This window comes from Triturus cristatus, chromosome 3_2 (genome assembly GCF_964204655.1).
Source record: "Triturus cristatus chromosome 3_2, aTriCri1.1, whole genome shotgun sequence".
Taxonomy (NCBI): domain Eukaryota; kingdom Metazoa; phylum Chordata; class Amphibia; order Caudata; family Salamandridae; genus Triturus; species Triturus cristatus.
Window position 1 is genome coordinate 521,710,023 of NC_140584.1, and position 26,280 is coordinate 521,736,302.

At 46.0% G+C, this 26,280-nt stretch overlaps 1 protein-coding gene across 1 annotated transcript in view; it reads left to right on the forward strand.

Moving 5' to 3' along the window:
• LOC146857649 (NADH-cytochrome b5 reductase 2-like) overlaps window positions 1-26,280 on the forward strand; it is a 175,287-nt gene that overhangs the window by 113,629 nt on the left and 35,378 nt on the right. The window contains exons 7-8 of the mRNA XM_085648226.1: window positions 2,629-2,714; window positions 6,053-6,152. Coding sequence (XP_085504352.1) covers window positions 2,629-2,714; window positions 6,053-6,152 — 186 coding nt within the window. The remainder of the gene's footprint in view (window positions 1-2,628; window positions 2,715-6,052; window positions 6,153-26,280) is intronic.

The window sequence follows — 26,280 nt, forward strand, 5'->3', positions numbered from 1 at the left end:
GCCATTATTCTTAAGAGCATGAGTGCTTCAAAGAAGCTTTAACTGGTATTGCATGTAAAAAAACGAAGTGAGTAATGAATAAAACAGAAGTGTCCCTATTAGGTATGTATGTTTTGCAGTGGAATACGTAGAGAGAACATTTATAGAGGTGTTGCATGGCTTACTGATGAATGTAAAGTGATTCTTGGAAGGCGACATACTATTTCAGGAAATCTGCATTTCAATGTAGGGAAACTCATAAAACCTCACAATTTGTGACTCATTTAATCAGTTCTCCTTCGGAGTCAATGAAAATAGCAAATTGTGGGGTGTTGCTGTTTTAATTTGCAAACTGGGGAGGGGAGTTTAGGTGGAGAGGGGTGTTTGTGTGTGTGTGTGTGTATATTATATATAAGATACATGTACAGAAATGTTCCTACTTCAATGAAACAGATATGTAGTACACGTATTGGCCAAAGACATAGAAGAAGAAACCAGCACAAGTCTCCAACGTGAACATTGTAAGGCTTCAGCATAGTTGTCACCAGCGTTGTAGAGACACATTGGTCAGTAGAAAAGAAAATAGATGAAATATACTTTTAATGAAGATGTACCTCAGCCCACCTCAAGGTTCTCCTGACTGATCTATAAACAGGTCCAGCGGAGCTGCGGGGAGGTCAGACACGGCGGGGCAGTGTCCTAGAAGCAGTTGCAATTATAGGCACCCCTCCCACCCATTACAGGCTCATGGGGCATTTTATCCTTTGAATCCAAATAAATTGATTCAAGATACCTAATAAGGTATCATATATGTGCATTGGGAATCGACGTGCACAACATTACTATGTATATCTCTTCTCAAGAAAACACTTGTCTAATGAAGATTAGTGTAATTTCGCACACCACATAAATTTGTGAGTGTAGATAGGGATCTTTTAAGTCCTGAAGAAGAAGCCTGGGGGGCTTCAAAACATGTTGACTAACCCAGGAGGCATAGCTCATTGAGGCATACATACCTACATCCCCACCTTTTTTAACCATACCAGCTCACAGGTGTATTAAACATTATTATTTTCTAACCGACGAGCCCGGTATTTTTTAACCTCACTTTCCCACCACTCCCGACCCTCCCACTCACTCTCCTACACAACACATAGTCGTTTCATAACAAAAGGTGCTCCCGCATATCCGTAGGTTGTAGCACGCCCCATCCCGTAGAGGGGCGGGAAAACCCCTATGATGAAGCATGACACCAAGGGCCCTTTTGGTGTGTGAGGGGTATTTAAAAACACTGTGACTTCTGAAACCGTTCTGAGGGTGGATCTTTATGGTTTGTAGACTACAGAAGGAGGAAGTATCCACCTCCACTACTTGTGATAAGTAGTACCTCTCCACTCCCCCCTTTGTTTTTCTGATCTACAAACTGTACAGGATTAAATTTGAGCTATCTCCTACTTTCCAGTTTGGGTATAACTGTTACAATAACAGTGGAACGCTAGTGGATGTTGTGTTTTTCTGCTTGTTTTGAATCCTTCCTCCACTGCCCCTGGAATGAAATGATAGGTAAATGGTCTTAGAGCAAGCTGTTGACGACTTAGGCGATTCAATTTTCATGAAGAAAATTGATCTTTGCATAGTGGCCGAGGTGTCTTTACAAATTCTGATATATTCGTGGATGAGTTAGATCCACTGTTATTGGAGCCTAGACTTTCACTTTCAAAGGTGTAATACATTATGACTTCAAAGAGTACTTGTTTGAAGGCCATTAAGTTTACAAGTTGCGAGACAGGGATTGCACTTTTAGTGTTGGTTTTCCTTATGAGATGGGCGTTTTTAAGAAATATTGCTAGGGCAATGTTCAGTATGATAAAGAATGTCATCAAACCAAACTAGATATCGGACTGAAAGATAGCCATCAACTTAGGAAGAAATCATTTTCCAAGACATTTATGGCAAGATATTTTTGAGGCAGCTAGCGGCATCCAATGATGGTTTGCGTATAATAGCTGATGTAGATGAGCAAATAGGATTTTGGTATATTTCTATGAGCCCAAGCCTAACTAGGTCGCTCACCTAATAAATAATCACCGTCTGACAGTATTTTCTCACATCTGCTGAAACTTCATGCAATCATTTTTTTTAAATGTAGCTATAAATGAACAGTGGGATTAGACAAAGCAAGGAGTTTTATCATATTTAATGGCAGATCAGAGGTTCTGACACCTACCGTATGGATAATTAGATAGCTCTAAACCCTCAGTATATCCTATGACCGGTTTGGTGCAGGCATTAAGAATCATGTTCTTCTCCACTTGCCACCCATTTATTTGCCTTTTTATGCAGTGTGTTCATTTGAAAGGTACACCTGAATTGTTAATATTTGAGCTCTATGCAGGATGAAACCAACAACATATCCTATGAATTTATGCCATGATTTGTATCTTTATTATACTCTCAAAAAAGATTCCCGTGTCAGTGTTATACTTACTGTCATCACCGTTGACAGTATCATTGCGATACCTGCATTTGAGAAGTAAGAAAAACCTAATTATCTGAAAAAATATTGTGTTTTTATTTGACAATAGTCTGAAGGCTTGTACTATCATGTTCCATTATGTGTGGATCCAACTTGTTTCTGTTCTTTCTCAGGAATAACTCCGATGCTTCAGCTGATCCGGCACATCACAAAGGATCCGAAAGATGATACCAAATGTTACCTTATTTTTGCAAATCAGGTGAATGGACAGATTGGTTGCTATGTTTGCTATGTTAGTTGCTATTGACATCACAAATAGGCATAGTCTGCAGAAGATTTAAATATCTTAAGTGAATCTAGCTTCTGTACATTTTAATTTCCATTGTTCAGTTTGCACTCATTAGTATACGTTTCTGCCATTGTTTGGATGGTGATGGATGGACATGCACCTGTATGCCCTAGCTGCACTGATATCTGAATCCCTGGAAATGATTTTCCATTCATGTGCAAACACAGATCATGTGTGTGCTCCACGATCTAGGTCTGTCTCACAATACTGTGATCTGCTTAGGCCGTAGGGGCACAACATGCTCTACACTTGTGATGGTAAAGGATTACTGCCCTTGCCTGGAGTTAAGTGACATGAACATGGAGGCGGCAGCAGACCTGTATTGTATTCAGGAGAATCCGAAAAGTGAATATGCATATTTGCCTGTGTCACTGGAGTGGGGCCTACTATCCCACTTGCGAAAAGGTTGGTGACGGTGTACTTAACTCACCCTTGGCCTGCATGGACTGTGTGTAGCGCCTGACAGCGCATAATACTTGGGTGTGTCGGCGTGCTGTGTTGCATGGAGGCCTGTGGGTTCCGATTTGAAAGCCCAGGGCCTGGAAATACTGGAGAGGTGAGGACTGCATCCCAAAAAGAGGAGATTTATATTGCAGACATTCTTGAGGGCTGGGGTGGGACACACACTGAAGGAAAAGGAGCAGATCATATTCTGTGCACATTAAAGGGTTTTTTATTCTAAGAAGAGTTGCTGGTCAGTGGGACCTGGACTCATTGTCAGATAGACGATGGGTTGATAAGGTTGGCACTGCCAGTGAATTTTGATAGAGAGAAAGGCTTAGTCGTTTGAACCTTTTGGGGCATATTTCAGTGGCGCTTGACAGCCAGGTGTGATCCCCGGTTCCTCTCTTAACCGCTGATGTGGGTCTCAGAACTGTAGCCATTCCTGCTGTGGCAGATTGTCCTTTGACAAAGGTCAGTGCAGAGGGGACAGCACTTCAAAGGAGCTGAAAACCCCAATACGACTTTCAAAGGCCAGACATTAAATCATAGATGTATCTAGATTTGGACAATAACTGTGGGAGAATGAGTCCCATACTTAGTTAAACAGCACGGTCTCATCAGGAGAAGGAAGATCATCAAGACTTTTTGCTACTGGAACCAGGACATGAGAACGGATTCTGTCAGTCTCATCTGTGTGAAGGCCCATCACGAGGAGAAAAGGACACTTGCCCTGTGCCTGCCGCACAAGCCTTCTGCGTGGCTGCAAAGACCTGTGTGCCCTGTGAGGAGGAGGAGGGAGCCCGGAGGGAATGAGATCAAGCAGGAATCCTGGTGAGCGGGTCCCAGTAATCAGAGCGTGAGTAGCCAGGTCCAGTCGGGGCCAATGTCCAAGAGATCTGGCTGCTCTCTTGTGGAAGTTGGCAATCTCCGTCAAGGCTGCTGTGTAGTTGCAGGCCGTCGCCCAATGTTGTGGATCTCATGCAAAGGAGGGAGTACTGGAACTTCTGGGTTCTGTTGTCCATTGCCACTTAGAGTGATGGGGCCGTCGCACATAGAACTGATACTGTGAGTAGTCACCTGTTGGGGGTGTCAAACATAGGACCCGATCTGATTGGAACTGTCATCCGTATCTGTGACCCCTGTATGCCAGAAGGGGGCCACTAGGAATATTGAAGCCATTGTTATGTTGGAGGAGGGCCTGTGATCAGCAGAGGAACTCCGTAAACAAGCCCAGAAGCAGCCTGTAGGAGCCCCATCAGTTCACTGACTTACCGGCAAGAACCACAAAGAAGGATTAGCCAGTGCACCCATAGGGCCTAATTTATGATGTTTTGGCGCAGGGCAGCACTGCAAGGAATCTTGCTGCGCTGCCCTACGTCAAAACAAAAGGGCAGGAATGTGCCGTATCAATGAGTTACGGCACATTCCTGTCCTTTTCCCCTGCGCTGGCGCACAATGGGCTGCCATGCACCAACGCAGGCAACATTGCACCATGGTGCATGGATGCCTACGTTGCGAGGCTGATTGATTTTGTACAGTAAAGGACACCTTCCTGCACAAAATCAATCAATTCAGGCGATTCCCTCTTTCTATGCCTGCTGCAGAATGCAGAACACATAGAAAAAGGAAAAAACAAGGAGAAATGAAAATATTTCTCCTTGTTGCGCCTCACAAAGGCCAGCCCTGGGGTGACGTTAAATTCTGAGGCATTCCTAGGTTTACGATTTCTCGTAAATCTAGGAATGCTTCAGCTTCCATGGGTGTTGCGTGGGAACACCCACAGCAACACCCATGGAACGCCCCTTTCACGCAGTGTTCTGCGTGAAAGGGGCACATATTTACAAGGCCACGAAAAGCCACTTTAAGTGGCTTTTCGTGGCCTTGTAAATTTGCTGCGGCACATTGCGCCCCTGGAATGTCAAAAAAGTGACGTTCCAGTGGGGCAAAAGTGCTGCATAAGGTGTTGCTATTTGCAACCGACTCAGCACACCAACCGCAGGAAGGCCATGGTCTGAGCTGCTTATTGTGGAGCATGAAAGAAAGAAGCACACTAGCTTCTAGACTCTTCTGAAGGCTATGATTGGGTGGAAGTTGGAAGCAGGGCCCCAGGCCCACATGAGACTTGTTCGAGTTCGGTGATATATCACCTGGAGCGCTCAAGCCCAAAGCCATATTTTTTTGCACATCACTAGTGTGGATTGCACCTTAGGTCACATCCTAAAATCTACCAGGTATGCTGAATATAGTGCAGAGCCGGAGACAGGGGAACAAGAGGACCTCCAGGTGTGAGTGCTCTAGTCTTATTCAGTGTGTTGTGTTTATCATCTGTAGTAAATACTGCTTTTTACACTAAAGATACGTTTTGGACTGGTCTCTCATCCTATTGAGCCAATGTGGGTTCATTGAGTAATGACCCCTTACATAACTTGCTCTTCCCGCCCCCTGATGAGCCTTTGAATGATCGACCCACACTACTATTAAGAGTCAAGTGGTAGGCCTTGGCCCAGTTACTCAGGACTCAGTAGGTTGGGCCCTGGGACGTCATGAATGAAAGGGCACAACCCCCCCGGTTGGGCCCAATACCTCCTGTTTGCCACATGACCATCTGAAAGGGGTTCAGACAACTGTGATAACCTAACACCTAGGGTTAGTGATGAGATAATTCAACTTCATATGCGAGTGCATGCTTAACACTGGTCAAATTGTACGTCATCATATGTGCTAAACTAATTTGAGATCAAGCAAAGCATTTGATTGCTGTAAAACGTAAGAAGTTTGGTAATTAAAAATGTGCTTATTTATAGACTGAGGAAGACATCCTACTGAGAGCAGAGTTAGAGGAAGTGGCCAGTAACCACCCAGATCAGTTTAAACTGTGGTACACACTAGATCGCCCTCCAAAAGGTAAGACTTAACCTGGTGCCTCTTTTACGTCAACAGACTCATTGTGTCATGTGTACCATTGCATTTCTAGTTTCTCCCACCCAAAATGAAGCTCTTAACCTTAGTCAGAGCCAAGTCTAACAAGATCTTGTCGTTCGACTGAAAATACATGCTAGTATTCTAACATTTCATCTGCAAAGAAGACATTTAGACAAAGCCCTGTTTGAAACGATGGTCCAATAGAGAGGGCGAGTTCCCTCAAAGAATTTTTGTAAGGGTAAGAAACACATGTGGGCATATCTACTGAATTCATCTAAACACATTTTAGAATCACTAATAAAACCAAAACCTTTTTTATTTGTCACTTGGTTGAACAAACATTGAAACAGGTCTTGCCTATGAGCAAGCTATTGGCTTTGGCAATGTGGTATGGGTGGTGAACGGGAGTCAGCTGGGTGCTATTAAGCAAACAGTGTCTGCAGCATCATAGCGCTTATTTTTTTCTTCTGTCTGTTGAAAGAGGGGAAGGGGTGTAGACGAAACAGAGTAGCCGTGACCAGAGTGGGTGGGATGAGAAGAAGAAATGACATGGACAAGGAACGAAGAAGAAGAAGAAACGGGGATGGGGTAGGTTGGAAAGAAATAAGCAACATGGGCCAGGTTGGGTTGGGAATAAGGGTTGGGGGGCAGAAGGATAAGATGCAACAATTACGGCAGTGATTGAGGCAAGGGAAGAAGAAAGAAAAAAAAAGTTCCACAATTGCAGCGCCATATGAAGCAGTCAGGTTTGGTCCGTGTTCCACTGAAAGACAAGGAAGTGACGCCCAATTAGAAGGCAGCAAATGAGAGTGACCATGAAGCCAATGAATGGTAAGCAGTGGGCAGGCTCCTTACCCCTTACTCAATACAAAAGTCTCGCAAGTAAGAACACTTGTGGTAGTGCAAGCTCACGCAGGCGAGACCTACACATAGAATTACCTGGTGGAATTAAGGGCCACAAGTCCGGTTGTGGGAACAATTTCAACAGAGTTCAGATTTCTTCCTCCACACCATTTTATTTATTTGAATAGAGCTAAATAGTACTTTTTAAAATGCATTTCCAAATACTCTATGTAAATCCCTACTTTTTCGAACAGCTGCCATCTGTGGCCTCACAAAAAACACAACCCCGCAAAGCCATCCCTTGCCAGTGACTGTGAAATCACAAGATGCTAGAAAGGGTTTGGATCTGTGGCTGGCTAATTTAATTATTTGCATACAAATGGCTGCCCCTCTCGTTTATTACTACTCACAATATTATACTACTCACAATATACTTCCACATCAGAACATACCTCTTTTCAGTAAGTGGAGACTGCAAACCAATGCAGTTATCGCTGTCCTACAGAGGTGATCTTTTACTGGTTGATACATCTGTTGGTGTGTGACACTGTTTGTTTTACAATATGAAAAGTAACATTGTAATGACGTTCCATCCAAGCGTCTCACTAGTAGAAAAATATTATATTTAAAAGCGAAGTTCATAAAGATTAAAATGAATTTAACTTGACATTACAAAGGCACGCTCTGAATACTCAACCTAATGTTAAACATATCACACCCCTAGCTATCACCTTCATTGCTGCCCTTGTTATCATATAGGAGAATATACCAGGCTTTCAATTGTAAGAGATGTTTTATTTAAGAGCAATTAACATTGTGCAGCCGATGCACATGTCAAAACAAAATAATATTCTTAATATATAAGGTCTCACACTTTCAAGCATGTTGTACTTTGCATGAGCAGCACGTGTTGTGAAAACCCAATACAGTGTTAAACCTATTACACCCAGGAGCAGGCCCTCCATAGTTGCTTTTATGACAATATGATGCCTTTCCAAGTGTTAAATGAGCCAGAAATAATACTTCAACGCACCATTTCTGTGCATCTGATCTCCGTATTAGGAGAAATGCATTACCAATGAAAGTAGACCCACAAGCAGAGAGGTCACTGAGGTAATATTATGATGCATATTTAAAATTGAAATCCATACAGGGTAGAGAGCACTGTTGTTTTCATTACTGATATTTGTTGTGAAGAAAAAGTAAGTGTTAGACCGGGCATCTTTTGGCGTGCTTTTCCCTGTCTTTTTGCTTCTGACTTCTTTTTTTTTTTTTGAGTGTGTGCTGCATTTCTTTTTTACTGGTCTTAGGACTGTGGGCACTTTACTACTGCTGACCAGTGCTAAAGTGCCAGTGCACCCTGTGTAAAATGTTTTGGTTTAACCATAATTGGCCTATTTGATTTACTAGTATTTAAGGTAACACTAGAGTACCGAGGATAATGAAAGCCAGATTGGGAGCTCATTCTTTTTCCTTCCTGGCTGCTAAGATGTGGAACTGCCTTCCTTATGTTCTGAGAGCGTCTCCTTGAGAGACCTAGTTCAGAAGTAAGTTGAAAACCTGGCTGTTCCACAATCCTTGCTAACTCCTCTATTTCGCTTGATTCTTGTGCTTCTCTTCTCCATTGGTCTAGGTTTCAGCACAGAGACACACCGTTCAGGTGTAACCATGCGCTCTACAACATTTCTTTTTATTATTATTCTTATAGCAAGCCCCTAGTACAGTTTGCCAGGTGTGCCCATGGCCTGCAAATCAAATGCTCCTAGTGGGCCTGCAGCACTGATTGTGCCATCCACATGTGTAGCCCTGCAAACATGTCTCAGACCTGCCATTGCAGTGTCTTTGTGTGCAGTTTTAAACTGCCATTTCGACCTTTCAAGTTCACCCACTTGCCAGGCCCAAACATTCCCTTTTACAAGATGTAAGTCACACCTAAGGTAGATCGAATGCAGCCCCATGGGCAGGGTCCAGTGTATTTAAAAGGTAGGACATGTACTGGTGTGTTTTACTTGTCCTAACATTGAAATACAGCTAATTTCATTTTTCACTATTGCAAGGAAAATCTCTGCCATAGGGTAATATGGGGATTGCCTTATATTATCTTTTAAGTATTATTCCCCATTGGAAGCAGATAGAGATTTTGGGTTGGGGTCTCTGAACTCACAATTTAAAAATGCATCTTTTGGTGAAGTTGGTTTTTAAATTGCGTGTTTGCAAATGCCACTTTTAGAAAGTGGGCATTTTCTTGCTTAACCATTGTGTGCCTCTGCCTGTCTGTAGAATAAACATCTGGGTTGGCTGACAGTTGGACTTTTGTGCATTCACTCTAGACAGTCACAAAAAGGGAGCTGAGGTGCGCCTTGCATATCCTGATGGCCCATTACGAGGCTGATGGGTCTTCCTGAGCTAGAGTGGTGGGAGGAGTTGTCGCCGACGCCTGAATAGGGCTGTGCCTGTCCTTTCACAAAGCTCTCTCCACCCCCCTTTAGTGTGTCTGGAGCCAGGTCAGGTAAAGGAAGGGTCTTGCGCACTACAAATACTTTCCTTTGAAGTTTGCCTATTTCAAAGGCAGGAAGGGGTATATGCATTGGACTTCTGACACCACAAAATCTTCACACTTCTGGACTGAGAACATTTTGCCAGGAAGAAGAGCTGGACGCTGTAGGAGGGACTGCCACTCTGCCTGTTGCTTTGTTGTGCTGTCCTGCTGCTTGCTGCTTCTGTTCTGAAAGTGAAAGGACTGGACTTCAGGCCTGTGTCGCCAACATATGTGACACCCACTTAGACACAGCGTCTGCTTCGTTACCTAGAAATCGACGCAGCTCCCGCTTTACGGCTGTGAAATAGTTGCAGCATATGTATTGCCAGTGTCGCATCGACACAGCGCATCAAGATTTTCAAAATATATTCGCCAATGGTGCCAATTTTTAATCTGCACTGCACCACAGTAAAGAACTGAGGCTTAGTGTCCCGAAGCTGGCACATCAGCTCCCTTGCCAGTAAGGAACCGACACATCACCTCCCGTGTGTAGTAAGGAATCAACACATCGCTGTGCTTTTCCAGCGCATCCCCTCCATTGCACCTTGCACAGTCTTTGATTTTTTTTTTTAAATCTTTTTATTATCATTGCTCATCGCAGTCAAGATAAGTACAATGTTCAAATAGCATGAGATACGTTGACAGTGCATAACACAAAGCAGGGCCAGCATGACCCACCGTCAAAACATTCAAGAGGAAAACCCCCAACCCGGACCACCCCCCATCTCTCTGTACTTTCTCCAGGGCCCCCAGATCTTTCTCCATTTTTTATTACTTCTCCTACTTTTGTAGATAGTTTCCTCCGCCCTCTGACACCAATCGAGATCTCGTACCCACTGATCCCATTGCGGAGGGGCCTGTGCTCCCCAGGCACTGGCGATATTTCTTTTTGCTGCAGCCAGCGCAAGCCAGAGTTCCCCATATCTGGTCCAGTCAGTGGCCCCCTTGATCATTAACAATAACCACCTGGTTTCCCTCGGTACCGGAGAGTCCACCACCGCAGCCATTGTATCCGTGTCCTTGGTCCAAAAATGTACTATCTCGGGGCACTCCCACAGGATATGACAGAAGGAACCTTCCCCTTGGCGTCCCCTGGCGCAAAGGGCCAAATGACATCTACCCCATGTATATAAATGGGTGCGGGGGTAGTACACGCGGTGCAAAATTTTTAGCTGTACTAATCGGAACCGGACGCGGATCGCAATTTCTCGGGGGCTCTGCAGAGCATCCTGCCAATCATCATCCTCTAATGCGCCTAGATCTCACTCCCACTTCACTCGCAGCAACACTAAAGGATCAGGCATTCAAACGAACGGAGGGTGTCCCCCTTCCACACGTCCCCAGGTATTCAATGCCTATAAGTTTCCAACCCCGAAAGCCAACCAGTCGGAACACCTCAGCCAATTGCTCACCGAGCCATAGGGAGATTCTACGAGTCAGTATGCCCGACCACCCCAGAAATTTGTTCGCCTCCCTCTAGCACTGGACCACCACCCCGGTATGCGAGGGCAAGTCCGTACATGACCTGCGGGCATATAACAGTGGTTCGCAGTTCCCACTCGGCATTACCATCCGGTCCACCATGTAGGCCGGCTCTGATCTGTCAGAGTACACCCAGTCGTTGACCACCTGCAGCTGGGAGGCCCAATAGTATAGTTGCATTTCTGGGAGGGCCAGCCCCCTATCGTACACCCCCCTTGTGAGTTTGCGCAATTCTATCCGGGGGTTGCCACCATCCCAGAGTAGTGTCCGCACCGTCTGTGCTATTCGTTTAAAGACCTCTGGCGGAATTGGGTACGGCGTGTTTTGTAATATGTAAAGTGTAAAGGAGGCGAGGCAGTGCGAGCATCTTGCACATTGCAACACGTCCCGCGAGGGAGAGAGGCAACTTACGCCAGTGGCCCACATCCGTCGTCAGGTGTGTCAACTGGGGCTCCAGGTTTTTGGAGAGGAACTCCTCCTTGTCTCTGGTAATGTACACCCACAGATACTTGAATCCCTCCGCCGCCAGCACCGCAGGGCACCTGGTCGGTATCCGCGGAGGAGGACCCAAGAGCAGGAAGATTAATGATTTCGCCCAGTTTATTTTGTATCTCAAGTAGCAGCAGAAGAGCTCAAAGAGGTGGAGTGCCTGCGCCATCGACTGGTAGGGCCTAGCCATATATAACACGGTGTCTTCGGCATATAAGCTAATGCGCTCTTCCCAGTCATCATTCAGGGCCAAGCCCCAGAACGACCTGTCCCTCCTAATCCAGTGAGCCAGCGGCTCCAGAGCCAAGGCAAACAGGAGGGTGGACAAGGGGGACCCCTGCCTTGTGCCCCGTCGGAGTGAGAAGGCTCTGGACACAGTCCCATTAACTCGCACTCGCGCCAATGGCTGCTCATACAGGAGGCGCACCCAACTGCAAAAAATTGGACCGAAACCCAAGCACTGCAGGACCATGAAGAGGTACGGCCATTCAATACTGTCGAAAGCCACCGAGGCATCCAGCGCCATCAACGCAGTCTGCGAGTCTCCCACACCCTCCGTCATGAGGCGACGTAGATTGTGCCGGGTGCTTCTGCGCAGCATGAAGCCCGACTGGTCAATATGCACGAGATCAGACAGGACCGGTGGCAGCCGGTCTGCCAGGACCTTGGCAATACTTTTGCTTCGGCGTTGGTGAGCAAGATCGATCGATATGAGGAGCATTGATCGGCCGGTTTGCCATCTTTGTGAATGACCACGATCGTGGCCTCTCTCTGGTCAGGTGGTCGTATTCCCACCTGTCGCGCTTCTTAGTATATTTGTAGGAGGGAGCCCGTGATAATGCTCGCCTGCCTCTTAAAGATCTCTGTTGGTAGCCCGTTCGGTCCCTGTGCTTTTCCGGACTGCAGGAGATTAAGCGCTTCCCCTATTTCCTTCCTGGTGAAATCCTCCTTCAGACTATCCCTCTGCGCCTGAGACAGTGTGGGCAACGCGAAGTCTCTGAGAAATTCCTCGCAATCCGGTTCCGTCCTCATACAGACCGGGGTATAGACCCCTTCAAAGTATGACGCAAACACCTCCGCTATGTCCATGCTAGTAGACACTGGGGTGCCCGATGCATCTCGCACCGCAGCCACCCAGGAACGCTCCCTGTCCCTGCATCCAGCCATGCCAGGAGCTTTAGGGCTTTATCCCCAACATAATAAATCCGGTGTTGCGTAGCCAGGGCATAGGCACGCGCCTCGCCCTCCGCCTTGCAGCTCCTTTTGTTTAACTGCCAGTTCGTGGCGACAGTCAATGACAGACGCAGCATCAGCGCTACTTTCCAAATCTTCTATCTCACTTTCTAGCTTCCTAATCTGTATGGATTCCTCCTTCTTCCTGGCCCCAATCAAGGCCTGTGCCTGCCTTCTCAAGACGGTCTTGTAAGCTTCCCAGAGTGTGACATGGGAAGCAACCGACCCCTGGTTCTCTTCGAAGTAGAGCTGGGAACCCTCCCTGAGTTTGTCCCCAATCTTGTTGTACGGTCTTTGATTTTTGACACATCTAAGGTACTTTGTACTAAAGCGAATGCTTCCAATAATTTCTATGGACTAAACTTGCTTAATATTTTAAAAGTGATATTTTGACTTGTGTATGTTGGATTTTTGTAGTTTTGGTCTTGTTTTATTCAGATACATTTTGGCTATTTTTCTAAACTGGTGTGGAATCCTTTGGTAGTGTTTTTGCTGTGTTACTGTGTGTGTGGGTACAAAAGCATTACACATTTCAATGCTTGTGCAAAGCTACCAAGGGTGTGACCTCTTAGCTGTGTGACTCCATTACCCTGACTTGAGTGAGAGTCTCTACTTGAACAGGGTGCAAACCACTGCCAACTAGTGACCCCATTTGTAACAGTAAGTATTAAACCTGTGTCGCACCTATAAGCTGCCCTTCGTAGTTGTTGTTTTTTCATAATTTTAAGCAACTCCTGCCATTGTTTTTGATAGTAGCAAACATAATACCAAAAGCGCCATTTCATTGTGCATAGCGAAATTCAAGTAGTAGGAAGGATAAGAAAGCAGCTGAGACCACAACTGCCAAAAATAACAAAAAATAATGTACACATCCACGAAATGCCACCCAAAACCGATCACTGAATAAATATTCCCAAGGCTCTTTTTTGTAACTTCCTCAGTGCTGTATATTCTGTTGTATGGTGCAGAGGCGGCTGGCCCCTACGGGGCGTAAGGGCAACCCTCACTGCCTCTATTGCTTGGTGTGATACAGCTGTTACATGAAAACAAATGATCTCATAGATCGTTTATTTGCATGTAAAAGCTGCAAAATTACCTTGTCAGCAGAAGAGGGCTCCTCTGTATGTATTGCGCATGTCAGGCAGGGGCTGTTACAGCCCAGCCTCACACATACACAATACATATCTGAAATGCTGCACTTGCGTCAGGCAGTGCAGCATGCCAGAAAATGGAGCTTCAGGGCTTGTCAATCAGACGCCTTCTTGTTCTACCAGAAGTCAGAATAGTGAAAAAGGTGTACCTTGGTACCAAACTCGATTATGACTTCTGATTGGGTAGAAGCTTGTGGACCTGGGTCTGGTATGCTGTGTATGAGGAGCCCGGAATAGTGGGCATCCCTCTGCCTCTCCTGGGGGTCATTGGATTTAACGTTGATGTTGGGAAGTAGGAACCCCAGTTGTATGACAGAGCAACGCATTCCATTGCAACGCATGCCTTTACGATGCAATTTTCTAACAACGAATATGCCTTTACCACCCATGCTTTTACAACAAATGTTGTTGTAAAAGCATGAATGTTGAAGGCATATACATGGTAAAAGTTTTCCCTGGCCCCTGCACTGAGCCCTAAAACCGGTCCTAGTCGCGATCCCCCCTGACTCCCAGCCCTTTTTACAAATACCCGACACCCTGCCCATGAGCCCTGAAAGCAGACCCCAGCGCGACCCCCCCAGGGTTCCAGCCCTTCCAAATAATAACCGTCTCCTGTGTTAAGCCCTAAACAGTACCCCTGCACCACTTGCTCACCACCAGCCCCCAGTCCATGTAAAAAATACCCGTCTTCTGCCCTAAACCCTAAAACAGAACCACTATATGACCCCCACCATAGTCCTTTATAAAAATACCCTAAAACCCAGAATTTATATAGGCCCCAAACCACCCACCCTTCCCCAGGACAAATCCCCCTTACCTCACTCACGATGAGGCATCTCTTCAGGCGCAGGTTGTAAAGAGGAAGTAGAAGGGTCTCTCCATTTCCTCTAACAACGTCGATAGCCTTAACCAAGCCGGCAGCTTTACCACGCATATGGCCTTACCATCCAGATCCCTTACCACCAGAACCACGCAAATGCCCTTACCATGCATACCTTCCCATGGTTTATTCGATGTAAAAGCATGTGTGATAAAGGCATATGTGTTGTACACAAATGCGTGGTAAAGGCTATGTGTTGTAAAGGTGCATTTCTTTTAATGCATGTGTGGTAAAGGCATGTGTGGTAACAGCTGCGTTGTAATGGCTGTTTCCCAAGAACCCCACCGTTTTTACCAGAACAGAAGGCAGCAAGTTTGCATTTTGAGTGAATTTTTACCTCGCTGACCCGCAGAGGTGAGCAACAGTAGTTTCCATCCTGATGCCTGGTCTTTGGAGCTCCCTGCTATCTGCTTTCCTCTTTTTGCTTTTTTCCGGTAGCGAGGAGCAGTATAGAACGCTATAGTTGGTGATCGTTTCAAATTTAGAGCTGTATTGTCTTGCAGGCTGCTGGTTGTCGTCATACCCTCATGTTCAGAGCTCGCTACAGTTTAGCCAAAATTGTTGTAGAAATGCCAAGTTAACCGGAAATGGCATAATCCAACACTGAGATAAGTTACTTGCTGTGCTGTGTGCTCTCACACCTTGAAGGGTACAACTTCTTATGTTTTTTTAATGTCTTTACCGCGGTAGTCCCACAGTAGAAAAAAGAGCGTCACACCAGGGCACAGGTAAATGTCACCTCTGCCCACTTTTAACTTTGCCACTATGGGAGCATTGAAATGAAGCCCTCGTCCTTCTCTCATCTTGACTTTAGGGCTTGGGGGCAACACACATAAGGGAGAAGGCAGGTGGCCCCGAGTCACTCAACTGATTTATGGCGAGATTCAGCTACTGAACTGTAGCTTGTCCTAGACCAACCTTGGCAGAGGCCTATGCTGGGGGTAGAGTACCATGCCAAGGGTGCACATACCACAGCTTGCTGACTGCATCCTGTGTGTTAATTTCGGGCTGGGCTGGGCTGGTTATACAGGCTTTCTTGCAAGACTGGGCTGTGATCCAGGAGGCCAGTGCTGTGTTGAGGGTTGAGTGGAGGCTGCACACACAGGAAGACCTGATTTGGGAGCCTGTCCTGAGATCCGTGAGACCTGTCTGTATACTACAGGTCGTGTAAGGGCTGCAACCACCAGACTGCCTCATAATCAGGGAGACCTAGTGTGCTTTTTTTTTTAGACGCTCTTGCGGACCGGCTAGGCAGATTGCCTGACTTGAGAGACTGCCACGAGAACAGGGAGACTGTTCTCTGTTATTGGGCGTGTATCAGCTGCATCCAGTAGTGAATGGTGTGCCTGTATGAGTGCAAAGTGAGTTGTGTGATTGTATGAGTACACTGGATGAGGGGGTTGCCTTCATGAGTGAGGGTTGAGTGGTGTGAATGCACTGGATGAGCGGTGTGCCCTTGTGAGTGCAGGGTGGGTGAGCAGTATGCTTTTGTGAGGGGAGACAGTCGGAACAACGCATACTAAGTCTTAACCATGGATATGCCTTTGCCATACATGCCTTAACAACACATATTTTAAAGTAAAAGTCATGCGTGGTAAAGGCATATGCGCAATTGAAACTTGTGTGGTTAAGACCACGTGTAACTGGCATGCCTGGTTCCATCATACAACCGTGAGGCGAAACAGTTGGAAAAACGCAGGCTGAGCCATGCGTGTTCCAACAATGCAAGGGCTAAAACGCTTGCCTTAACCATGCATGTGCGTGGTTAAGGCACTGCGCAGTCTAGCTGCTGGCTGGAAGCAGGAAGAGGAAGGATCCGAAGAGGAGGCAGGACGCTGTGAGGTAAGTGGGGCTGGGTTTTGAGGGGTGGGTGTAGTTTGTAATGGTTGGGGGTAGTTTTAAGGACTGGGAGGGGTCAGGGTAGTTTTCAGGGCTGAGTGAGTCGGTCGGTTTAGTTTTTAGGGCTGGGGGAGTCGGGTAGTTTTTAGGGCTTAGGGGAGTGCCGGTAGTTTTTAGGGCTTGATAGGGCAGGGAACTTTTTAGGACTCAGTCTGGAAGGGGGTAGTTTTATGTGTCAGGGCAGGGGCTTGGGGGTCGTTTTAGGACTCAGGGCGGGGGGCAGGGATCGGGATGCTTGTTAGAACTGGGGGGGCAGCATAGTTTTCAAGGGCTTGGGTGGTCGGTGTAGTTTTTAGGGCTCATGGGGAGGGCAGGGATGTTTTTAGGGCTGGGGGAGGGTGTTGGTTGGTTGGAAGGAGTGGGTAGTTTTAGGACGGGTAGCGGGGTCCGTAGGCTATGACTTACCTGAGAAGACCACGGATATGTCTTTGCCATACATGCCTTAACAACGCATATTTTGTTGTAAAGGTATCAATGGTAAAGGCATATGCGTGGTTGAGACTTGAGCGGAACCGGCATGCATGGTAAATGCATCCGTAGCTCCGTCACACAGCTTTTGTGAGTGTAGGGAGAGCCTAACTGAATTTATGAGTGCAGGGTGAGGGGAGCAAAGGGTGAGTGATATGACTTGTGAGTGCAGGGTGAGTGATGTGTCTGTGTAAGCAGAAGGTTATGAGTGTGTCTGTGTGAGTGCCGGGTGAGTGATGTGTCAGTGTGAGTGCAGGGTGAGTGATGTGTCTGTGTGAGTGCAGGGTGAGTGATGTGTCTGTGTGAGTGCCGGGTGAGTGATGTGTCTGTGTGAGTGCCGGGTGAGTGATGTGTCTGTGTGAGTGCTGGGTGTGTGATGTGTCTGTGTGAGTGCAGGGTTAGTGTTGTGTCTTAGTGAGTGCAGGTTGAGTAGTTTGCCTGTGTGAGTGCAGGGTGAAAGTTGTCTGTGTGAGTGCCGGGTGAGTGATGTGTCTGTGTGAGTGCAGGGTGAGTGATGTGTCTGTGTGAGTGCCGGGTGAGTGATGTGTCTGTGTGAGTGCCGGGTGAGTGATGTGTCTGTGTGAGTGCAGGATGTGTGATGTGTCTGTGTGAGTGCAGGGTTAGTGTTGTGTCTTAGTGAATGCAGGTTGAGTAGTTTGCCTGTGTGAGTGCAGGGTGAATGTTGTCTGCGTGAGTGCAGGGTGAGTAGTGTGCCTGTGTGAGTGCAAAAGAGAGTGGTGCTTTGAATCAAACTTGCTCGTACTTTATATTCAACTCAAAGCATTCTGCCTCACCACTTTTAAAATGCACCCGCCGCCATTGAAGGTGTGTGCGCTATATGCTGTTGTGTATTGTATTTTGTTGTGTTGGGTATTGCCAGATAGGTAAAACTGGTAAGAGCCATGAGAAATATGTAGCCAGTTAAACTGAACTCCCTCGAGACCACTTTACATCATACGAACATACATCAGAAATATTGTGCGAAGCGATCTGATGCCCAGCAGGAGATTGTGAATATTAACAAGATCGTTTCTTACTCAAAAAATTAGCTTAAAACATAACGTGGTAATTGTGAATATTTAAATAGTATTCCTCAGTAACACATTATTTTTTAAGCTTATTTTTTTCAACGTATAATATCTATCATAAAATCTGTGCTAGAATAAATAATTGCCAACTGTGTCAAATTTAACTGCAGCCAACTATTGTGGCAGGAAAAATATCACATGACACGAGACCAGGAGGAAATATGCAGCTCTAATGTCCCTTCCCTGCTCGGTTCCTGGGCCTGATGGGGGCGTGCGGGCTCCTTACTGAAGGATTAAGATTTTCCCAAAGCGATCAGAGCACATTAGCCATGAGTCGTGGCAGTCTCTTTGTCCTGCTATAGATATGTGCAAATTAACTAAATCTGCCATGGAGCCGCATAAAGTACATTTAATACCTAAGGCAAAGATGTTTCTGTCGGTGGCCGTTACACAGGTGGTAGTAGCACGCCGCTTTACAAAAGGCCTGGTTGAGCCCCACCTTCACCCTTCTGCCTCTCCTACTTTTCACAGCAGTCATTTCTGGACTTTGTAAACAGCGTTGCAGTGCGACCTAAATACATTTTTGTGTTGCACTCCCATAGAGCACAAAAAGGGCTTAGGAAGGCGTTCCATAACTCCGGCCTCATTAATACTGGTAAGGCAGGATTTCCTCTGTGAATTCTTGCAAGCCGAGGCCTTCAAGGGCCCTCCGGCGCAGGGTTCACATTCATAATACCATCACTATAGCTTCTTTTCTTCAAGGAACAGTGATATCAATGAAGAACATGGTGTAATTATGTGAAGGGACACCGGGGAGAGCATGCAACTGTCTGCTGTCCCTTGTGCCAACATCTGATATTCACATCGCGGGGGCTATCCCGCATAGTCAGGTTGCACATTGTGGAAGGATACCGCCCCCTTTGCACCCTAGACACAGTCACAAACCATTGTAAACTATGGTAATGAGTGCCAGTGAAGAGGAGGGTATTCCACATTTACCTTTCCTGTCACGATTTGCAAGGACTTCGAATGCGGACATAGTGAGTTTTATACCTAATTATGACTTGCAGTGTATTTTTACTACGTTGGTGTTGGGGTTTATGCACTAGCAATGCCTGTATTTTATCGCATGACACGGTTTGTGTGTGCAAATTACTTTAGTAGACCAGCAGGGCTTTAAGTGGGCCGGATCTGAGCACCGGCAGTGTTTTTTAAGGGGGCCTCGAAACGGGTCTCTGTTGGGCTCTGTTTTGTACTGTGGCAATATGTAATTGACACAAAGCGAGTCACTTCTTTTTGACGAGCCCCCACCACCATGTGGTTCTATTTGACCGTATTCCGTGATAACCAGTGAATATTCCACTAGTTCGGTTAAGTTTAGACCGCATCCTGCTTGTCCACATTGTTCTTGAGTACTTTGTCACCAGGATTGGATAGCGATTCCATCATGCACGGCATGTACGGTGATTCACGTCCCTCTAGACTTGTTCATCGCGCTTGGATTCACTTGTAATGCACGGTACGCATAGATCTTAGACCCACACCACCTTCTAATGGTTTCTGAGCGACCTAGCACACAATTTCATTTTATCTTTAGATTACTGTGGCAACTTGTAATTGACATGAAGTGAGTCCCCACCACCACCTGTGTTTCCAATGACCGCATTCCGTGGTACTAGTGAATATTTCACTAGTTCGGTTAAGTTTGCTGTAGAGTACTTTGTCATTATTATGGGATAGCGATTCCATCATGCACGGCATTGTACCAGATTTTGTTTGGATTGGTTCCCTTCTGCGATAGATTTAACGACCTCACAAGCTGCCATTTTCTACTTAGTGAATTGCCATTCTTGGGTTAGACCATTGAGTGATAAGCCACATTAGACCTATTAACCTGAACAAGTTTTTTCTCCTTCTTTGCTTATAGGAGCTACGTATGAGCTCCAACTCTTCTTGTATGCACAGTGATCGTGCCCGTTCTACAAGTAGGTATTTGTTACCTCACTCACCCTTCAGCAAATACCACCACTCCTCTTACACATTTTTCTGATTATTCATAGGTGCTCTTCTCACTATTGTCCTGATGAAGACCCCAACGTGAGCACAGAATTTACCCTCAACCTTAGGGGTCGAAACGTTGACAACATACAACCTCACTACAAGCTCAAAGGATAGACCGTTACGAATAACATGTACATTTAAGCTATGTTTACATCCAGGAACAATTGACCTATGTTAGGCTGGAAAGGTTGTACTCTATGCATAAATGATGTATATATGTCACTATACCTTTGCCCTGTCCTTCACTCACAGACTCACCACCATCTACCCTACTCTTTCTCCCCTCACGCCAAGAGCACTGTAAATATTTATCGCACTGCTATCCATTGGAGCAACTGTGTTGCCATTAAGAAATGCTTTGACTTTATATTGCATTTGATGCCTTTCAATTTTGGAATTAAATCTGACTCGAGCATCACAAAAAAGCAAGAGTTATTTATTTGTAAAAAGTTGCTACCACGACCACCTTTCTATTGTACTGTAATACTGACCCAGGTCTGGTAGTTTTACGTGGGTTACCCCGTTAAAACTCAACACTGTTTTGTGTCCTGGCACAGGCGGTCCGTTTTTTAGGTCTCGCCTAGGCAGCGCGCATGCGCTGCTCTAGGAGATGACCTTTAGAAATTGGTCTGCTCCTTTTCAAGCACACTCGTGCTTGTGCTGGCATCCACCTTGCGGGAGCAAGCAGCGGTGCGCATGCTAATTGAAAACATATGGCTCTCGTGTCGCCGCTGCTCGCTCCCGCAAGGCGGATGCCAGCACAAGCACGAGTGCTTCAAAACAGCTGCTGCTGGTCTTCACAGCTGGAGCCCGCTTTTGTAAAGCACCGCACGTCACTCCAAACACGGGCGCAATACAAACAATGGTGACCACAGCTTTCTTTCTTCACAGTAGGCTTCCTTGTATTTGAATTAATCATGTTTTATTTCCACCAGCTCCGCACTTGCACTTCAGCAGTGGGGCTGCTGCTTGAGCAATGGCGGGCACTTCTTTTGTTTATTTTCAGCACGCTTTCAGTTTAACAAAGGTGGCACGCACCTTTCTTTCTACAGGGCTCACCTTTTTTCACATCCCGGGACAAGGAGCAGAGCGCACGCCACTCCTAACACGGGCGCAATACAAACAATGGCGGCCACATCTTTTTTTCCTCACGGTAGGCTTCCTTGTATTTGAATTAACCATGGTTTATTTCCATCACCTCCGCACTCGCACTTCAGCAGTGGTACTGCTGCTTGAGCAATGGCGGGCACTTCTTTTGTTTATTTTCAGCGCACTTTCTTTGTGCACGGCTCACCTTTTTTTCACATCCCGCTACAAGGAGCAGAGACCGCGTTGGCTCCTTCAATGGCAGGAAGTAAGCGGGGCGTAATGCAGTTCTCTTCACTCGTATATTGCTCTAAAAAATTTCAGAACTTTGTACATTTCCGACAGAAGTGTTCATGGCAGGGTCAGTTTGTTTAGGATTAGGTGTGATAGGTCAGGGAAGCAGTTTGGGACTGCATGATAAGTGGCAGTTTACACATTGATGGCTCTCCAAGTCACAGCTTAGATGAAACATGCTGCACTGCAAATGTCAAGTGAGTCTAGTCAGACAGGATTGCAAAACAGATCTGAGCTCCAGGACATTCATGTGATGTCATCATCATCATTAGTCTTTATTCGATTTAAAAATCATAAAAGACACAAACATATAACCAAGCATAACATATAGAATCCAATAAAATTATTTGAAATTCGTCAATAAATACTTAAAAGAGTAGTAAAAAAACATTAAACAGATCAAGATGACAACAGAATTAGAATAGCATAGTTAAAACACCCACATCAACTACAAAGTTAGAGAGAATCAATTAATAAGGTACACGCCATATTGTATCAGTTTAGACAGGTTAGTGAGGATGCTTCAAATGTTTACCAGAGGCTTGAGCCCTTAAGGTCCATGCCCAACCCAAGAATTTAGCTATTGATATAGAGATAATTGGTAAAGTGCTAGTGCGTACGATTCTTAAAGCAACAGCACATCTCCTAGTACCTAAAGTTCTACACATAGGAGACAGCCACACTCGCCTTGGGATAACTAATACTGGGCAAACAAACAGGAAATGGGCAATGAATTCTGCTTGTAACCCACAAGCGGGGCACATTTCCTCACGGGAACTAGACCATCTACCTGTAAGAGACTTGAGTGGTAAAGAACCAGCTCTAAGCTGGAAGTAGAGCTTCCTATCTCCGGGTTTCGTGATCAGGTCCCAGTACTGTTCTAGAGCAGGAGTAATCTTTACCTCTAGATAGCGACCAGTCATCCCAGTGGAGTTTGCTCTGCTCCATACTTGATGGTCAACTCGTTCCCAATAAATCATTTGTATAATTCTCTTTGAAGGAAACTGTGCAGCCGCTGGGTCACTCCACAGCCCCTCCATACCCAAGGCTATCAGGGTCTGGCGGAGCTGCCTCAGCCATTCGATCTTATGAAAGACGTCTAGTTCTATGACATCCATAAGCCCTTTAGCATACAGGGAAAGCTCCGGAGTAGTCCAGTGCCGTCGCCAGTATAGAACCGGGCGGAGTCTGGCTATGTCCGCAATGGCCTTCCTACCTAACTCATATCTTAGGGGAACCATAGGGGTACTCTGAGGGAGACCTGTTATGCTACGGAGGAATGTATTTTCGGCTTTAGTTAAGGCAGCCAGGCGATCGAACCCCCCTAATTCTGCCCCATACAAAACTGAATTTAGGGCCTTGGCCTCATAGACTTGGAGCACAGGTTTTATGGGCTTAGTAAAAGATTTTTTGTGCTCCCTAGTTAATGCTCCCGATATTTCCCTATGCTTCCGGGCAGCCATCTCTATGTGCTTATCCCATTTGTTGTTTCTGGTTATGTGTATGCCTAAATAAACAAAATTGGTAACCATTTCTATCGGTTGCCCATCCATAAAAAACTTTCTCCCTCTAAAACTTGGATGTGGGTTAAAAACCATTAGTTTCGTCTTGGCCACGTTTACCTCCAAACCATTACCAAGACAAAAATCCTCAAAGACTAGTAAAGCTCTTTGCAAGCCACTCGGAGTTTTTGATACTATAAGCGTTTCATCCGCAAACATCAGTATCGGAGTAATAACTCCGGCGAGCTTTGGGGCATCTGTGGTGGCGCTAAGCATGGATTTAACTATCCCATTGATATATAGCGAAAAAAGCGTAGGGGCCATGGTGCAGCCTTGCCGCACACCACGTTCTACCGGGAACTCAGGGGTAACGTCACCTAAGCCTCCCCACTGGATATTAGCAAAATTAGACTCGTGTAGCCTCAATGTCAAGGTCAAAATTTCTACGGGATCCCTAGTTTATCTAACACTGCCCACAACCGCAGACGAGGCACAAGATCAAAGGCAGCTCTTAAGTCCACAAAAGCTACATAGAGACTGCCTTTCCCCAAAGTGACCACTTTCCAGTGAAGTTGCACGAAGCGAAAGACCTGATCCACTGTGCTGGTTAATTTACGGAAACCAGCTTGAAAAGGGGACAGGATCATATTGTCTTCAATCCACACTAGTAACTGATTCCCTATAACCTTCTGGATTGTATCAATCAGGCTGATTGGTCTATAGTTACCAGGCAACGTCCTGTCACCCTTCTTGAACACTGGGATTATGACAGCCCCCCCCCCACCCAAGATTTAGGGACTGGGGCACCTTCAGCAACAGCATTTGCCAGTAAGGTGATATACTTACTCCAGCAATTTTTATTATGAAGGAAAAGATCAGACGGGACCCCGTCTAGTCCCGGAGCTCGTCCACATGCTACGGATCCCAGAGCCATTAGGGCGTCTTCAATATTAAAAGGACCGTGACGATAGAAGACATGGGTTATCTCACAGGAGGGGTTAGACTGGAGGTCACATGCGTATTGGGGTTTAAAGTATTTTACCCATTCCTCTTGTGAGACATGGTTTGAGGGTCTGTCAGGTAACCCTCCTCTATCCCACTTGATGATGTTCCAAAATAGTCTGGTGTCCCTCGCATGACTAGCACCCTTCAAGTCAGACCAGTAGAGCTCGTCCCATTTCTTTTTGGCCAGGCCTATACATTCTTTATATAATTGTCTAGCTTTTCGCACGTGATCACTAGAATGGGCTACGGCAAGATCAGCTCTGGCTCTCCTACAATCACTATCATACCATCGTAGACGCTTTGGTGGGGCCCTCCTATCTTTCCTAGCTGGTTTCAAAAAATGCCGCCGTATTCCCTCGGTAGGTAGCCATAAAACTCTCAAACTCCGATATAATTTTGGTCAGCTGATTATCAATGCTATCGGTGACCTTATCATTGGTCTTAACCAGACTCCACTTGAGCCTGCGCATATCATTGGAGGGGAGTACTTCAGGTAGCATGACTTTCGGCTCCTCTTCTTTTGTGTTACCATTCTTCCACCAGCAATGCGTTACACATAGAGGATTGTGGTCGCTTTCTAGTCTAGATTCAACCACCATTTATTTTACAAATTGCCATAACCTCATGCTACAGAGGACATAATCAATCCTGCTCCTATGGCGGCCGTTGTCAAAAGTGTAGGCCCCTTCCTTATCCCCCGGCATCCTTCCGTTCAATGCCCTCAGACCTCCCTCGTAAAAGAGGGCATTGACCTGCCCTACGGCCTCTGTCCATCTTTTAATTGGTTCTAATTCGAGTCCAGGAATACCCCATAGCTGTTCTTCCTCTGGATCAAGTCCCCTACAAAGATCTGGGTTTAAGAGTGGTTCAAAGGTTACGTTCAAATCCCCCACGGCAAGCACTCCCCTCTCACTCGAGTGCTGGTCAATGAGGGAATCCAATATAACCAGAGCCCGAGTCCTTGTCCCTTTGGTCCCTCTAAGGTACAGATTGTAAACATCCAAATCACCCAGTGGGCCCAGGGATAATCTAACTAATTGAATGTCGGGAGACCCTGTTGGAAGCTCGCTAGTCACCAAAAATAAATCTTGGCGTACCCAAGTTGTTAAGCCGCCCATGGGGCGCCCTTTGGATCCCTTGGAGGTGGGAACATGGAAGTTCAGATAACCCAGCAAGAACTGAGGCTCACAGGACCAAGTCTCCTGAAAGAGGCAAACATCAAAGTTACCAATGAATTGAACCCACTCCGGAGAGTCCATTTTTGCCTTCAGACCAGCAACATTCCACGAGATCATTGAACCCACCCCTGGTCCCAGCTTTTTGACCTGGTAATTGGTTTTGGGGCTTTCTTCGTGTTGGTTCTGGTACTCTGGGTGTGTTTGCAAAGATGGGGCCCTAGTTAAATTAAGCTTCCCGAGGGGGGCAAGGTCCACTTCGTCAGCTCCAACCATGGGCACAACTCCAGCTACAGTGACATCCCTTGAGGCCAGAAATTCCAGTCAGTCAAAGTAATCTGGGTTACAGGAACCATTGTAGTAATCGGAAGAGGGGATGATGAACACAGGAGATAATCTCTTCCCTACCCAGTATTGCCTAGTTCTTTCGGCTTGATAAGGGGCCGAATTATAAAAATGGCCTAGGTCATACACCCCTATCCCAGACTGGTCCCCAAAAGGTGGACAATCACAGATAAAACGCACTAAGCGCCTATCTTGGAAGTTCCCAATAATAGAATCGCCCACAACGTCTTTCGGTCTGGATCCAACCCAGCTGACCCTTCTGACAAATAAAATCTTCCCGTTCAAACTGGCGGGGATTGGTCTATTCTTATTTAGCCAGAATGTCACTTTATTTTTAAGTTCATGGTAGGATTCAAACTTGCCACCTTTTAATTCAGGGACACCAGTTAGTTCTGCAAAGTAGGGGAGAGAAGCTGGGGGAAGATGAATATGAGCATTGGGAGATTTTACAGGTTTATCATGGGTCTCTCTACTTACACCTTCACTCATACCCTTTTTCTCCCTGTTAATATTCTCACTATTGTTATTGCCCCCAGATTCATTACTGGTTCGGCCTAGCCGAAAATTAGTTTTATTGGCATTGACCAGCACCTTGTGTGCATCAATCCCTGTGCTATACTTTGTGGTTGC